General features: G+C 40.9%; 1 protein-coding gene across 15 annotated transcripts in view; it reads right to left on the bottom strand.

The window, feature by feature from the left end:
• The window catches only part of LOC101023797 (cytochrome P450 20A1), a 67,492-nt gene that overhangs the window by 25,317 nt on the left and 26,863 nt on the right, over window positions 1-15,312 (bottom strand). For 9 of the 15 annotated variants that reach the window (XR_635705.3, XR_001893531.3, XM_009182825.3 and 6 more), the window contains 4 exons: window positions 14,670-14,837; window positions 8,596-8,674; window positions 2,678-2,793; window positions 531-585 (listed from right to left, as the gene is read on the bottom strand). Coding sequence is in view for 13 of the 15 variants with exons in the window: in XM_009182825.3 (XP_009181089.2) it covers window positions 531-585; window positions 2,678-2,793; window positions 8,596-8,674; window positions 14,670-14,837 (418 nt within the window). In the remaining 2 variants the exon portion in view is untranslated. Of the gene's footprint in view, window positions 1-530; window positions 599-2,677; window positions 2,794-8,595; window positions 8,699-12,480; window positions 12,639-14,669; window positions 14,838-15,312 lie in introns of all 15 variants that reach the window. The other 6 variants (XM_031651465.1, XM_031651468.1, XM_017946813.2 and 3 more) reach the window with 5 other exon arrangements.

Below are 15,312 nucleotides of genomic sequence, written 5' to 3'. Positions count from 1 at the left end.
TCACTCACTGCAGCTTCAACCTCTTGGGCTCAAGTGATCATCCTGCCTCAGCTTCCCGAGTGGCTGGAACCACAGGCATGTGCCACCACACCCAGCTAACGGTTATTTTTAGCAGAGACGAGGTCTCACTATGTTGCCCAGACTAGTCTCCAACTCCTGGGCTGAAGTGATCCTCTTATCCTGGCCTCCCAAAGTGTTGGGATTACAGGTGTGAGTTGCCATGCCTGGCCTTGTTTGTTTTTTTTGAGACAGGGTCTCACTTTGTTGTTCAGGCTGGAGTGCACAATCAGTTCACTGTCGCCTCCATCCTCACGATTCAGCCTCTTGAGTAGCAGGCATGGGCCATCATGCTCAGTTAACTTATTTTTTTTGTAGAGAGAGGGTCTCTCTTTTCTGGGCTGGCCTCCAACTCCTGGCCTCAAGCAATCTTTCACCTCAGCCTCCCAAAGTGTTGGGATTACAGGTGTGAGCCACTGTGCTCAGCCTGTATTTTAGTAATTCATCTGAAAAAGAAATCAATTTATACTTACATTTTGCAGTTATTATGCAACTGGCCAGAGAAAATATCATACTGTCTTCTAGGATCTAGGAAACAAAGCTAAGTTTAGAAAGTGTGAAAAATGTAAGGTAGCCTATATTAGGCCCTGCTAAAATAATCTACAGTATAAAATTAGTGTCAATGAAAAAAAAAGTACATTATTTCATTATGATGTTTTCATTAAAACAAAAAACCAAAATCTGTATAATGTGAATACCAACCTAAATACCACATTGCTTTTTAAAAATATTTTTAAAATTGATATACTATAGTTGTATGTATTTTCAGAGTACAAGTGATATTTCGGTACACGTATACAACATGTAATGATCAAATCAGGGTATTTGTTGTGAATATTACTGGTTCATGATATACTTTGGTAAATAAACTCAGTCCTATTTTTCTGGCTTAGCCTAGTAAACAGCAATGAAGCCTCAGAAATAGGACAGATCTCATCACTGTCCTGGAAGCCTACAGCATAAAATTAGTGTCAATGAAAAAAAAGTGTATTACTTCATTATGATGTTTTCATTAAAATGAAAAACCAAAATCTGTATAATGTGAATACCAACCTAAATACCACATTGCTTTTTAAAAATATTTTTAAAATTGATATATAGTTGTATGTATTTTCAGAGTACAAGTGATATTTCGATTTTGCATTATACAACATGTAATGATCAAATCAGAATTATTTGTTGTGAATATTACTGGTTCATGTGCCTGCTTTAGGTAAAATGGGCAACTCAGTCCCTATTTTCCACAGGCAGCCTAGTAGGCAACAATGAAGCCTCAGAAATAGGACAGAAGATCTCATCACTGTCCTGGAAGCACACAGCATAAATTAGTGTCAATGAAAAAAGTATATTATTTCATTATGATGTTTTCATTAAAACAAAAAAACCAAATCTGTATATAATGTGAATACAACCTAAATACCACATTGCTTTTAAAATATTTTAAAATCGATATACGGTTATTTTCAGGAAATTTACAAGGTGGCCCAGTTACACATATACAACATCTATTGAGTGATCAAGGTATTTGTTGTGAATATTACTGGGTTCAAGCATTCTGTGGTAAATAAACTCAGTCCTATTTTTCTGGCTTAGCCTAGTAAACAGCAATGAAGCCTCAGAAATAGGACAGAAGATCTCATGACTGTCTTAGAAGCCGAAATCAATTTCTGCACCAACATATACCAGACTACTTCTGGCTACAAGGACTTGCATGTGTAGAGTGGGGCAGAAGATTCCTACAATGAAGAGGTGTGGCAATAACAACTAACCTCATTGGCCTGACAATACCACAAATGCAGTGGTATGCTGGCAGTATTGTGAACAAGCCACACTGCCACACCTGGTCAAGCAGGCAAAGTGATTTGGTCTAATACACCTAACACAAGTCCTTCTCCTCTTTTGTAATTCAAGAATTTTGGCTCAATTTAATAATATTAAATACTATACAGCTGCCTCAAAGAGCTAAATAATAGAGGCCAAGTACTTGTACTACCAATTATGTACAATAAAAGATGTACGACGCGGCTGGGCGCAGTGGCTCATGCCTGTAATCCCAGCACTTTGGGAGGCCAAGGCGGGCGGATCACGATGTGAAAGAGATAGAGACCATCCTGGCCAACAAGGTGAAATCCCATCTCTACTACAAATATAAAAAAATTATCTGGGCGTGGTGGTGTGTGTCTGTAGTCCCAGCTACTTGGGAAGCTGAGGCAGGAGAATCGCTTGAACCCGGGAGGTAGAAGTTGCAGTGAGCAGAGATCATGCCACTACACTCCAGCCTGGCGACATAGCAAGACTCCATCTCAAAACAACAACAACAACAACAACAAAAAAAACCCCTAAAAAACATGTATGATGCTTCTCTTAAGCCACTGAACTCTAGGAAGGTATCTGGATTAAAGCGCATGAAAAGCACACTGTATATATGTGTGATTATTATCATTATTTTTTATAGATGGCGTCTTGCTATATTGCCCAAGTTGGCCTCAATCTCTTGGGTTCAAGTGATCCTCCCACCTCAGCCTCTCGAGTAGCTGGGACTACAATCATGAGACATTGTGCCTGGCTCTGGCTTTTTTTTTTTTTTTTTTACCTGAAAAACATTTAACAATTATATCACCTGTTGGTCATTAAGGTTTCCTTGTACTAAGGAGTCAATGAAAATATGTTGACTGAAGTTCCTTCCTTTTCGTTCTTTTATGATGTTCCTTAAAACAGACTCCAGTTGCACGAGGGCTTAGAGAAAAAAACAAAATAATTTTAGAATACAAGCATTAGTGGAGACTGAACTTTAAAAAAATAATTCTGCGCAATGTTACTACATGAGAAGAAAAACTTCAAACTTAGAAACCAACAACAAAGAAAGCTAATTTATGTTTAAACTCATCTATTTTCCTCCTTCTTTTTGCCAAATTTAACATACATACAAAAACGTACACAAAGCATGTAAGTACGGTTTAAGGAATAATTATAAATCACCACCAACCAGCCAGGTCAAGAAGTAGAGCAAGGCCAGCACTTGACTTTTTCCTTTATTTTTGAGACAAGAGTCTTGCTCTGTTGCCCAAGCTGCAGTGTAGTGGTGTAATCTGGGCTTACTGCAGCCTTGACTTCCCAGGCTCAGGTGATTCTCCCATTTCAGCCTCCTAAGTAGCTGGGACTACAGGCATGTTACCATGCCCAGCTAATTTTTGTATTTTTGTCAGAGACGGGGTTTCACCATGTTGGCCAGGCCAGTCTCAAACTCCTGGGCTCAAGCAATCTATCCGCCTCAGCCTGAAAGTGCTGAGATTATAGGCATGAGCCACTGCACCCGGCCTAATACCAGCACTTTAGAGGCCTCCAAACACATAAGCCTTTCTTCCCTGATATCATCCACCTTCCTTCTAAATTCTGTCTTAACTCCATTCCTTCTCCCAAATCAGGAATCACTTATTTATGGCTAGAAGCAGATGAAAGATAATCAGAAAAGTAAATTTCTAAAAACCTAAAAGAGGCTGGGCACTGTGGCTCATGCCTGTAATCCCAGCACTTTGGGAGGCTGAGGCACGTGAACCACAAGGTCAGGAGTTCAAGACCAGCCTGGCCAAGATGGCAAAACCCCATCTCTACTAAAAATACAAAAATTAGCTGGGCTCAGTGGCAGGCGCCTGTAATCTCAGCTACTTGGGAGGCTGAGGCAGGAGAATTGCTTGAACCTAGGCAGCAGAGGTCGCAGTGAGCCAAGATCGTGCCACGTCACTCCAGCCTGGGCAAGAGAATAAATAAATAAATATTTTATTTATCTGTAAATAAATAAATATATAAAATAAAAAACCTAAAAGGTATCAATAACTGATATCCAATGGCCCATAAAATTATACACAAATACGTTTCAGTCTTCACCTTACTTGACCTATCATATCACTGATGATGTTGATAACGTACTCTCCAAGAAACACTTTTTCATTTTTTTTTTTTTTTGAGACAGTGTTTGCTGGAGTGCACGGGCGCAATCTCAGCTTACTGCAACCTCCGCCTCCCAGATTCAAATGATTCTCCTGCCTCAGCCTCCTGAGTAACTGGGACTACAGGCGTGTGCCACCACGCCCGGCTAATTTTTTGTATTTTTAGTAGAGACGGGGTTTCACTGTGTTAGCCAGGGTGGTCTCCATCTCCTGACCTCGTGATCTGCCCACCTTGGCCTCCCAAAGTGCTGGGATTACAGGCATGAGCCACCACGCCCGGCCAAGAAACATTTTTTCATGTGGTTCCCAGCACTCTATATCCCCTAGACTCCACACTTCCTCCCACTTTATGGCCTACTCATTCTGTCTCCTTTTTTGATTCCTTTTTAATCTCTTGAACTTCTCAGCAATGAAATGTTCAAGGACAGAGCTCAGTTTTGGGACCTCTTTCCTTTTTCTATCTATATTCACTACCTGGTGATCTCTAATCTCAAGGTTTTCGATGCAATATATGTACCACACACTTCCAAATCTGTATTTCTAGTCAGGACTTCTTTCTCTTCAGCTCCAGATTCATATTTCGAATTCTAGTAACAAACTCAACCTCTGCACTTGGATGTCTGAAGCATACCAAACACTGAACTCTTGAGCTTTCCCCCAAATCCTGGATCTTCCCACAGTCTTCCCCATCTTATTTCCTGACAACCTCCTTTTGCAATTAGGCCAAAAACCTTGGTGTCTCTCTCTCCCTTATACCCTAATTTTAATCTGTCAGCCAATGTTGGTAGGTCTACCTTCAAAGTACCAAATTATTTTCTTACTCCTTTTTTTTTCCTTGTTCTCTATTTTCTGTTGCCTGCCACTTGGTCCAAGCCACATTATCTCTCAAGCCTGGTTTATTGCTGTAGCCTTCTAACTAGTTTCCCTGCTTTTGCTCTGGGCCCATACAGTCTATCATACCAGTCAAAGTGATCCTTTTATAACATAACTCAGATTGTAACTCTGCTCAAAACCTGTCAGTGTCTTCCTACCTCATAGTAACAACCTAGTCACACAACGGTCTGTAAGCCATACAAAACCCATTCCTGGCGGTAGTGGTGGCTCAAACCTAATCCAGCACTTTGGGGAGGCGAGGCAGAGGCCCGGATCACGAGTCCAGGAGATGGGGCCTCTGGCTAACACAATGAAACCCACGTCTCTACTAAAGATACAAAACTAGCGAGGCGTGGTGGCGAGCGCCTGTAGTCCCAGCTACTCGGAGGCTGAGGCAGGGGAGAATGCAGTGAACCCGGGAGCTTGGGCTGAGATCAGCCACTGCACACTCCAGCCTATGAGCGACAGAGCAAGACTCGATCTCCAAAAAAAAAAAAAAAAAAGCCCATTCCACTGTCTTGATCTTTCCTGGGCTTCATCTTCTGCTCCTCTTCTCACTCACTTCACTCCAGCCATACTGGCCTTCCTGTTGTACTTCAAATATAGCAGGAAGAGTCCTGGACTCTGTAATTACTTTTCCTCTACATGGAATATTCTTCCTTTGAACATCTGGATATCCACATGTTCTGCATGACTGGTTTCATCTCTTGCAAGTGTTACCCCAAAAGCCACCTCATCTTGAGGCCTTTCCTAATAATTACTTAAAATTGCAATCTCCCAACCCCCCGTACTCCCTATCTCCTTTGGACATTTTCCTCTACAGCATTTTTCACCTTTTAATGTACTATTCAGTTTACTTATTTAGATTACTGTCTGTCTCTTCCCAATAGAATGTGGTGCCACAAGGGCAAGAAATTTTGTTTGGAGTTTATAGCTCCTAAAACATGCCAGGGGAGCATCAGGTGTTTTTGAAAAGGCTCTCCAGATTATTTCTAATGTGCCTTGAGATTAGAGAATGTTACAACAGTGGTTCCCAAACTTTTAACTACGACTAATCTTTTAAAAATATCGAAGCATGACTTCTACCTGTAAACATTCAGATTTAATTGATATGAGGTGTGACTTGTGCTTTACTGTTTGAAAAAACTTCTCAGGTGATTCTAATGTGTAGCAAAGTCTGGAAACAACTTCTTTATAGTGTTAATAATTTCTTATTTTGATTCTTTTTTTTTTTTTTTGAGACTGAGTCTCGCTCTATTGCCCAGGCTGGGTGAGATCAACCTCCATCTCCCAGGTTCAAGCAATTCTCAGGCCTCAACCTCCCAAGTAGCTGGGATTACAGGCGCCTGCCACCATGCTCAGATAGTTTTTGTATTTTTAAGAGAGACAGGGTTTCACCATGTTTTTCAGGCTGGTCTCGAACTCCTGACCTCAAGTGATCCTCCTACCTCGGCTTCCCAAAGCGTTAGGATTACCGGCGTGAGCCACTGTGCCTGGGAATAATTTATCATTTTAATCACTAATGTGTATTATATTGATTCAATTCTATAAATATTTAATGGGTCCCATTTTTTATAGAAATACTAGGGTATAATCATTTCCAATAAAAGCTCCAAATTTGATCTATGCCCATGTTGTAGCCCAAAGAACCACATCAGCAGACGGGTTACTTTTATTTAGAATCCAAAGGAAGGCAGTGTGGGCAACCAGCCTGTCCCAGCACTTTGGGAGGCTGAGGCCAAATGAGATCAAGAGAGTTAGGGACGCTGGCTAACATGGGTGAGCAGTCTCATAAAATAGAAAAGTCCCAGCTGGGGGCAGGGTGGTATATGAAGTCAGCCTTCTCGGGGAGGCTGAGGCGGGAAGAATAAGTGAACCAAGATGGAGCTTACAGTGAGCTGAGATCAAGCACTGCATCATGAGACAGAGCTGGACTCAGTGTCAAAAAAAAATCAAAGAATATACATTATTTTCATTTCATGTTAATTTAACCAATATTTCTGAAATACATTTTTTATCAAAGGGAATTAATCCAAATGCACTGATCAAGAGAATCATAATGGTCATAAAAACTGGATAGCAGGAAATGTGTCATTTAAACTGGTGTTTTTTTTCTTTTTTACTTCTGTTGGACCAAGAAAATCACCAAAACAGTAAGCTAATGAGGACAGGGATTTTTGTCTCCTGTGTCTCGCACCACTGCACTCCAGACTGGGTGACAGAGTGAGACTCTGTCTCAAAAAAAAAAAACAAAAAAACCCAAAAAAACCCAACATTAATTAAAAAAAAAGTATTAAAGCTTTATAATTATTCAACCACTGAGAGAATACAGAACAAAAAAAAAAAAAAAGGGAGAATAATTAATTTGGGGGCACTATATTACATTAAAATTGCTATTTTTCTGTGTAATTGTATAAAATTGAAATTGAAATCAATGCCAAACACCACTGAAAATATTTTTATTCAATGTTACAATAGCAAGAATTTTTTAGGTTGCTAAACTTTTTTTTTTTTTGAGATAGAGTCTCACTCTCTCACCAAGGTTGGGAGTACAGTGGCATGATCTAGCTCACTGCAACTTCTGCCTCCAGGGTTCAAGTGGTTCTCATTCCTCAGCCTCTTGAGTAGCTGGGATTACAGGTGTGTGCTGCTTCACCCGGCTAATATTTTTTTAGTAGAGGCAGGGTTTCACTATGTGGCCAGATTGGTCTCGAACTCCTGGCCTCAAGTGATCTGCCTACCTCAGCCTCCCAAAAGTGCTGGGACTGCAGGTGTGAGCTACCGCACGGGGCCTATGTTGCTAATTTTTAAAAATTTTTTGAGATGGGGGTCTCTCACTACATTGCCCAGGCTGGTCTCAAAATCCTGAGCTGAAGTGATCCTCAAATCTCAGCCTCCCAAGTAGCTGGGACCACAGGCATGTGCTACCATGGCCACCGTTTTTAATAAGTATCTGTAATATTCAATCATGTTGACATTTCCCTACTAATTCCTATAATGTTGAACCTTCAGTTTGTTCCTGGTTTTCTACTTGCAGACACAGTACTGCAAAAATACCTTCATGAATATTCTCTTCTTTCATATAATTTCATCCATTATTTATGGTTCTTAGTATGCATTATTAAACTGCTTTCTTAAGATTGTAGCCTTATACTTTCCATTAATCCCGTAGAGTATACCAGTTCTACAGCACTCTCATTCTGCAGTCAGCGCTAGAGTTTCTTTTACTAACTTATTTTTCCTCGCTTCTGTTAAAGAAAACTTTCATTGTAGAAAATGTAGGAAAAAAGCATAAAGAAAGAAAATATAGGCCGGGCACAGTGGCTCATGCCTGTAATCCCAGTACTTTGGGAGGCCACGGCAGGCAGATCACGAGGTCAAGAGATTGAGACCATCCTGGCCAACAGGGTGAAACCCTGTCTCTAATAAAAATACAAAAATTAGCTGGGCGTGGTGGCACGCACCTGTAGTCCCAGCTACTCAGGAGGCTGAGGCAGGAGAATCACTTGAACCTGGGAGTCGGAGGTTGCTGTGAGCTACGATAGCACCACTGCACTCCAGCCTGGCAACAGAGCGAGACACTGACTCAAAAAAAAAAAAAAAAGGAAAGAAAGAAAATATAAATGACCTTTAATCTCACTATTCAGAAATAACTTTATTAAAACTGGGGCACCTTTATTTTTTGTCCTCACTAAAAATTAAGAGTGACCAAACTTACCATCTTCGTATTGTTTTTTCCGAGTTGTATTTTTATCAAGTGACCCATCTAGAAAGCCTTTTCCAATCTCAGACCAAACCTGAAAATAGGTAAGTATACATATCTATTATCCAATAGGTAGAATTGTAAAAATTATAATATAGAGCAATGTAACCTAATAACTTAGGAATTTTTTTTTTTTTTTTTTTTTTTTGAGTCAGTGTTCTGGCTCTGTCACCCAGGCTAGAGTGCTGGATTGCAATGGCATGATCATAGCTCACTGCAACCTCCACTTCCGAGGCTCAAGCCATCCTCCCACCTCAGCCTCCCAAGTAGCTGGGACTACAGGTGTGTGCCACCAATGCCAGCTAATTTTTCTATTTTTTGTAGAGATGGGTTTCACCATGTTTCCCAGGCTGGTCTTGAACTCCTGAGCTCAAGTGATCTTCTCATCTCAGTATCCCAAAGTGTTGGGATTACAGGTGTGAGCCACCTACCCAGCAGGAACTCTTCTCACCAACAAATCTGATAATTAAGCTCTCCTTCTCAACTGGCTGCACAATCCTTTACTCCACAGTCTCAGAGGAGAGGGTACAAATATATTCTAATGACTTCAGTCAAGACACTTTCAAACTAAGAAGTGGAAAGTGAAAAATTCCTTTCCTCTAAAAGGAGTAGGGAGAAGAAAAAGGACACAGCAGTTGAGTCAATCCTCATTTTTTTTCCCCCACGAGACAGAGTCTCGCTGTGTTGCCTAGGCTGGAGTGCAGTGGCGTGATCTCGGCTCACTGCAACTTCTACCTCCCTGGTTCAAGCAATTCTCCCAGCCTCAGCCTCCTGAGTAGCTGGGATTACAGGTGCCTGCCACCACATCCAGCTAATTTTTGTATTTTTTAGTAGAGATGGGGTTTCCAGACTGGTATTGAACTCCTGACCTCAGGTGACTGCCCGCCTCAGCCTCCCAAAGTGCTGGGATTACATGTGTGAGCCACTATGCCTGGCCCTCATTTTTGTATTATACTGGCATAAGTGTAAAAATAAAATTCACAGGTAATTACAAATTTCTGTTTCACCTGTAATATTGATAAACACTGGCTGAGGTAAAGAAAAAGGTTAAAATTTAGTCTGAGATTTGGATATGATAAGCAGTAGAACAGGCTTCCAAATATTCACAATTGGGTCATTAGCCCCTGAAAAAACTTTAACTTGATTTTAATTCAAAAGTTCTAAAAGAAATTAGGGAAAGAACACAACACTTATTCATCAATGGCTAAATACTATTATTTGAAAAATAATAGATTTTAAAAAGCCCTCAATTCTTACCTTAAATGAAAACATTTCAGATTACTTAAATGTAAAAAAATCAAACTTAAAACTACTGTAAAAATGAATAGTAGGCCAAGTGGAGTGGCTCACACCCATAATCCCAGCACTTTGGAGGCCAAGGCAGGCAGACTGCTTGGGCTAAGGAGTTCGAGAACATGGTGAAACCCTGTCTCTATGAAAAATATAAAAAATTAGCCAGGCGTGATGGTGAGCATCTGTGGTCCTAGCTACCCGGGAGGGTGAGGTGGAAGGATAGCTTGAGTCTGGGAGGTAGACGCTGCAGTGAGCCGAGACTGCGGCACTGCAGCCTAAAAAAAAAAAAAAAAAAAAAAAAAAAAGAATAAAAACGTAAATATTTATATAAGACGCTTAAAGCTCAAAAGTAGTTTCTAAGCATGACAGAACACAAGGCACAAATTCACAATGAAAGAGTTAAATTGATTTAGCTACATAAAAACATTAGCATTTGTGATACTGAAAAAGTATCACAAAACTTTTATTTATTTACTATAAATAAATGTAAAAGGAAATGAAAACTGAGATTAAAAATAAATAGCTGTTCTAGACTAGTAAGAAAATGAAACACATCAATAGAAATCTAGGCAAAAGAGCCAGGTGGGCCTAAAATCCCAGCTATTTGGGAGGCTGAGGTCAGAGGATCCCTTGAGCCCAAAAGTTTGAGACCAGTCTGGGCAACATGGTGATACTGTGTCACAAAAAAGTAAATAAAATAATGAAGAAATATAGGTGGAGGACATTTAAAAAAATCCCACAAAAGGAACCCAAGAGTTTAACAAAAGTATAAAAATATGATTTTGGGTTTTTTGTTTTTAAGACAGGGTCTGGCTCTATCTCCAAGGCTGGAGTGCCTAGGCACAATCATGGCTCACTGCAACCTCCAACTCCTGGGCTCAAGCAATCCTCTGGCCTCAGTCTCACAAGTAGTTGGGACTACAAGAATGTACTACCACACCCAGCAAATTTTTGTGTGTGTGTGTTTTTTTTTTGGCAAAGATGGGGTTTTGTCATGTTGCCCAGGCTGGTCTCAAACTCCTGGGCTCAAGTAATCCTCCTGCTCTGGTTTCCCAAAGTGCGAGGGTTATAGGGGTGAACCACTGCACCCAGGCAAAAAAATGTTTAACCTTGGCCAGGCGCGGTGGCTCACAGCTGTAGTCCCAGCACTTTGGGAGGCCAAGGCGGGTGGATCACAAGGTCAGGAGATCGAGACCATCCTGGCTAACATGGTTAAACCCCGTCTCTGCTAAAAATACAAAAAAAATTAGCCAGGTGTGGTGGCGGGCATCTGTAGTTCCAGCTACTCGGGAGGCTGAGGCAGGAGAATGGTGTGAACTTCGGAGGTGGAGCTTGCAGTGAGCCGAGATTGCACTCTAGTCTGGGCCACACAGCGAGACTCTGTCTCAAAAAAAAAAAAGATGTTTAACCTCACGAGTAACAAAATAATTACACAGGCCGGGCGTGGAGGCTCACGCCTGTAATCCCAGCACTTTGGGGGGCTGAGGCAGGCAGATCACCTGAGGTCAGGAGTTCGAGACCAGCCTGGCCAAGATGGTGAAACCCCGTTCTCTACTAAAAAATATAAAAATTACCCGGGCATGGTGACAGGCACCTGTAATCCCGGCTACTCGGGAGGCTGAGGCAGGAGAATCACTTGAACCCAGGAGCTGGAGGTTGCAGTGAGCCGAGATTGTGCCATTGCACTCCAGTCTGAGTGACAAGAGCAAGACTTCATCTTAAAAAAAAAAAAAAAAGAATTATACATTTCAGGCTGGGCGCAGTGGCTCACGCCTGTAATCCCAGCACTTTGGAAGGCCGAGGCAGGTGGATCACTTAAGGTCAGGAGTTCGAGATCAGCTGGCCAACATGGTGAAACGCCATCTCTACTAAAGGTACAAAAATTAGCCAGGCATCGTGGTGGGCACCAGTAATCCCAGCTACTGGGGAGGCTGAAGCAGGAGAATCGCTTTAACCCAGGAGGTGGAAGTTGCAGTGAGCCAAGATTGCACCATTGCATTCCAGCCTGGACAATAAGAGCAAAACTCCATCTCAAAAAAAAAAAAAGAACTATATATTTCAATCATAAAATGTCATTTTTGGCTTATTGGATAGGCAAAAATTTTGCTTTTTGAGACAGGGTCTCACTCTATCATCCAGGCTGCAGTGCAGTGGTGTGATCCTCCTGGGCTCAAGTGATCTTCCCACCTCAGTCTCCTGAGTAGCTGGGACTACAGGTGCGCATGCCACCACACTCCACTAATTAAAAAAAAAAAAAATTTGGAGACAGGGGTCTCACTGTGTTGCCCAGGCTGGTCTTGAACTTCTAGGCTCAAGTAATCCTCTTGCTTTGGCTTCCCAAAGTGCTGGGACTACAGGCACAAGCCACCGCACCTGGCCTAGAAAGGCAAATATTTAAGGACCAACAATTCTAAATGTTGTCAAAAGTACAGAGTAAGAGCACATTAATATTGGTGGAAAAATACTTGGGACAATATTTGCAGGGGACAGTTAGGACATACAATATACAACTGAAGAAAGGATGTATGTTTTTTCACATTTTAACACCTGTGAAATCAGTATGCATCTTACAACTGATGACATCTCCCAATTGTTTTCATCCAAGTAGCAGTCATGATGCAGTCATCATTGGCTCTGAATTCACAAATTGGTTATGATTCCTGGTGGCATGAGTGGACAATGGCAATCCCTTGGTATTTCAGACACTAAAAGATCATTTTGGGGTGGGCAGGAGGATAAGAAATCACTTAATGGGTACAATGTGCATTATTTGGGTGATGGATACACTAAAAGTCCTGATTTTAACACTACACAATCTATGCATGTAATAAAATTATATATATAAAACTCATAAATTTACACAAATAAAAAAAAATCTTTGAAAGCCCACTCTGATGGCAAGGCTGTGGACATATGAAAACAAAAAAGAAAAAAAATCATTTGAGGAAGAATAAGTCCTGTTTATAGTCTGAAAAGTTTCCTTTGACAGCTTTTATTAATATTAAGAAAACATCAAATTCTTGCCAAAAATACATATTTTGAATCTACTCATGAAATATCAGACAAACTCAAATTGAGGGATAGTCTACAAAATAACTGTCCTGTACTATCCAAAAATGTAAAGGTCTAGAAATGAAGAAAAGCTGAGGAACTGTTCCAGATTAAAGAGGTCTGATATATAAAAGTACTGAGTGATCATGAATTGGGTCCTAGAATTGGAGGGGAGGAGACTGAGAATCTACAAGATTATTATTGATACAACCAAAGAAACTTGATAACTATGTTGTAACTACATAAGAGAATATCCTTGCTCGTAGTAAACATCAACTGCAATATTTAGAGGAAAACAGGCAAAATGTTCAATTTACTCTCAAATGCTTTCAGGAAAGTGGGAGGAATGGATAGACAGATGGATAGATAGATATAGATAGAAGATGAATGACAAAAGCATGTGCGGCAAAATGTAAACAACTGCTGAACCTGGGTAAAGGATATATGGGAGGGAGGGAGTTCCTTGTATTAACTGTAACTTTTCTGGAAGTTTGAAATTATTTCTATTTTGAGGTTATAAGAAAAGAAAGGAAAGAAAAAAAACACCAGCATAAAAATATGCAGGATAGCTACCAGCAACTGGAAGAAAATCCTGGAAAGAGTGGTGAGATCACTCTTTTTTTTTTTTTTTCCCTTTTTTGAGATGGACTCTTGCTTTGTCGCCCAGGTTGGAGTACAGTGGTGCAATCTCAGCTCACTGCAACCTCCACCTCCCGGGTTCAGGTGGTTCTCTGCCTCAGCCTCCCGAGTAGCTGGGATTACAGGCTCCTGCCACCATGCCCAGCAAATTTTTGTATTTTTTAGTAGAGATGGGGTTTCACCATCTTGGCCAGGCTGGTCTTGAACTGCTGACCTTGTGATTCACCTGCCTTGGCCTCCCAAAGTGCTGGGATTACAGGCATGAGCCACCATGCCTGGCCGAGATCTTTCTTTTTTTTTTTTGAGACAAGAGTCTCACTCCAACACCCAGGGCTGAAGTGCAGTGGCGCGGTCTTGGCTCACTATAATCTCTGCCACCCGGGTTCAGGCAATTCTTGTGCCTCAGCCTCCCAAGTAGCTTGAATTACAGGTGCAAGCCACCATGCCTGGCTAGTTTTTTTTAAATTTTCAGTAGAGATGGGGTTTTGCCATGTTGGCCAGGCTGGTCTCAAACTCTTGACCTCAAGTGATCTGCCTGCCTCGGCCTCCCAAAGTGCTGGGATTACAGGTGTGAGCCACTGTACCCAGACAAGCCTTGTTCTTGACAGGCAACAATCTGCATTATTAAACTACCCAGTATGATGAAATAATTGCTTAATTTATTATTATCATTTTTTAGAGACAAGGTCTCACTCTTGTCTCCCAAGCTGGAGTGCACTGCTGCAATCATAGCTCTCTTTAGCCTTGAACTGCTTGGTTCAAGTAATCCCTCCTGCCTCAGCCTCAGTAGCTGGGACAACAGGCACATGCCACCATGCCTGGCTAATGATGAAATAATAATTTTATTTATTTATTTATTTTATTTGAGACAGAGTCTTACCACCACACCCAGCTGATTTTTGTATTTTTAGTAGGGACAGGTTTTCACCATGTTGGGCAGGCTGGTCTTGAACTCCTGACTTCAGCCTCCCAAGGTGCTGGGATTACAGGTGTGAGCCACGGCGCCCAGCCTGAAAGAATAATTTTAAATTTAGCCCCAGACTTACTGTGCCATGATTCTTCTGGAAGCGAACGACTTCCTGATCATTTTCAAATGTACTACCCATTACCATCTGTGTAACAGACTTCATAGCAAAACCAAGCATATGCTGGCTGAGGGGCACATGCTGGGTCTCTGGGTAGGAGAGCCATTTATCTAATAATTCTTCTGAAAGCTGAAAGAGAACAGAAAAGCACAATGATTACTATTTCTGCGTACTAAATCTCAGAAAATGTTCCTAAGTAGATTCATTTAATAGCAAACACAGTTAAACTCTGTAACCGAAGTGAACATTCAGGTACAAATCTGTCAGACTAACACTAGCTCCATCTAAAATTGCATCCTCAGTGGTTCAGGTTCAGCTTTTGGCAAAGGGCTGATACGTAAAACAAAACAGAACCACTATCACAACAATAAAAACAGAAAATATAAATTAAAAACTCAAAGACAGAAAAACCTTAAACCCAATGGAAATTAAAAGACCATACTCTTGGTACCTAATTAAAAATAATGAAAAGTCTGCCACAGAATGCCTGTGACATAGTAATCAATAAATATATGGATATATATAAAAGTCCTAAACATACTTCAGTGATAGAAACCTTTCAGAGTCTCTTTGTCATTCCTTCCTTCACCAAATATTTATTAAA

Source organism: Papio anubis, chromosome 10 (assembly GCF_008728515.1).
Source record: "Papio anubis isolate 15944 chromosome 10, Panubis1.0, whole genome shotgun sequence".
Lineage (NCBI taxonomy): Eukaryota > Metazoa > Chordata > Mammalia > Primates > Cercopithecidae > Papio > Papio anubis.
The sequence above is the reverse complement of the archived record's forward strand: the minus strand, read 5'-3'. Positions and strand labels throughout refer to the sequence as shown.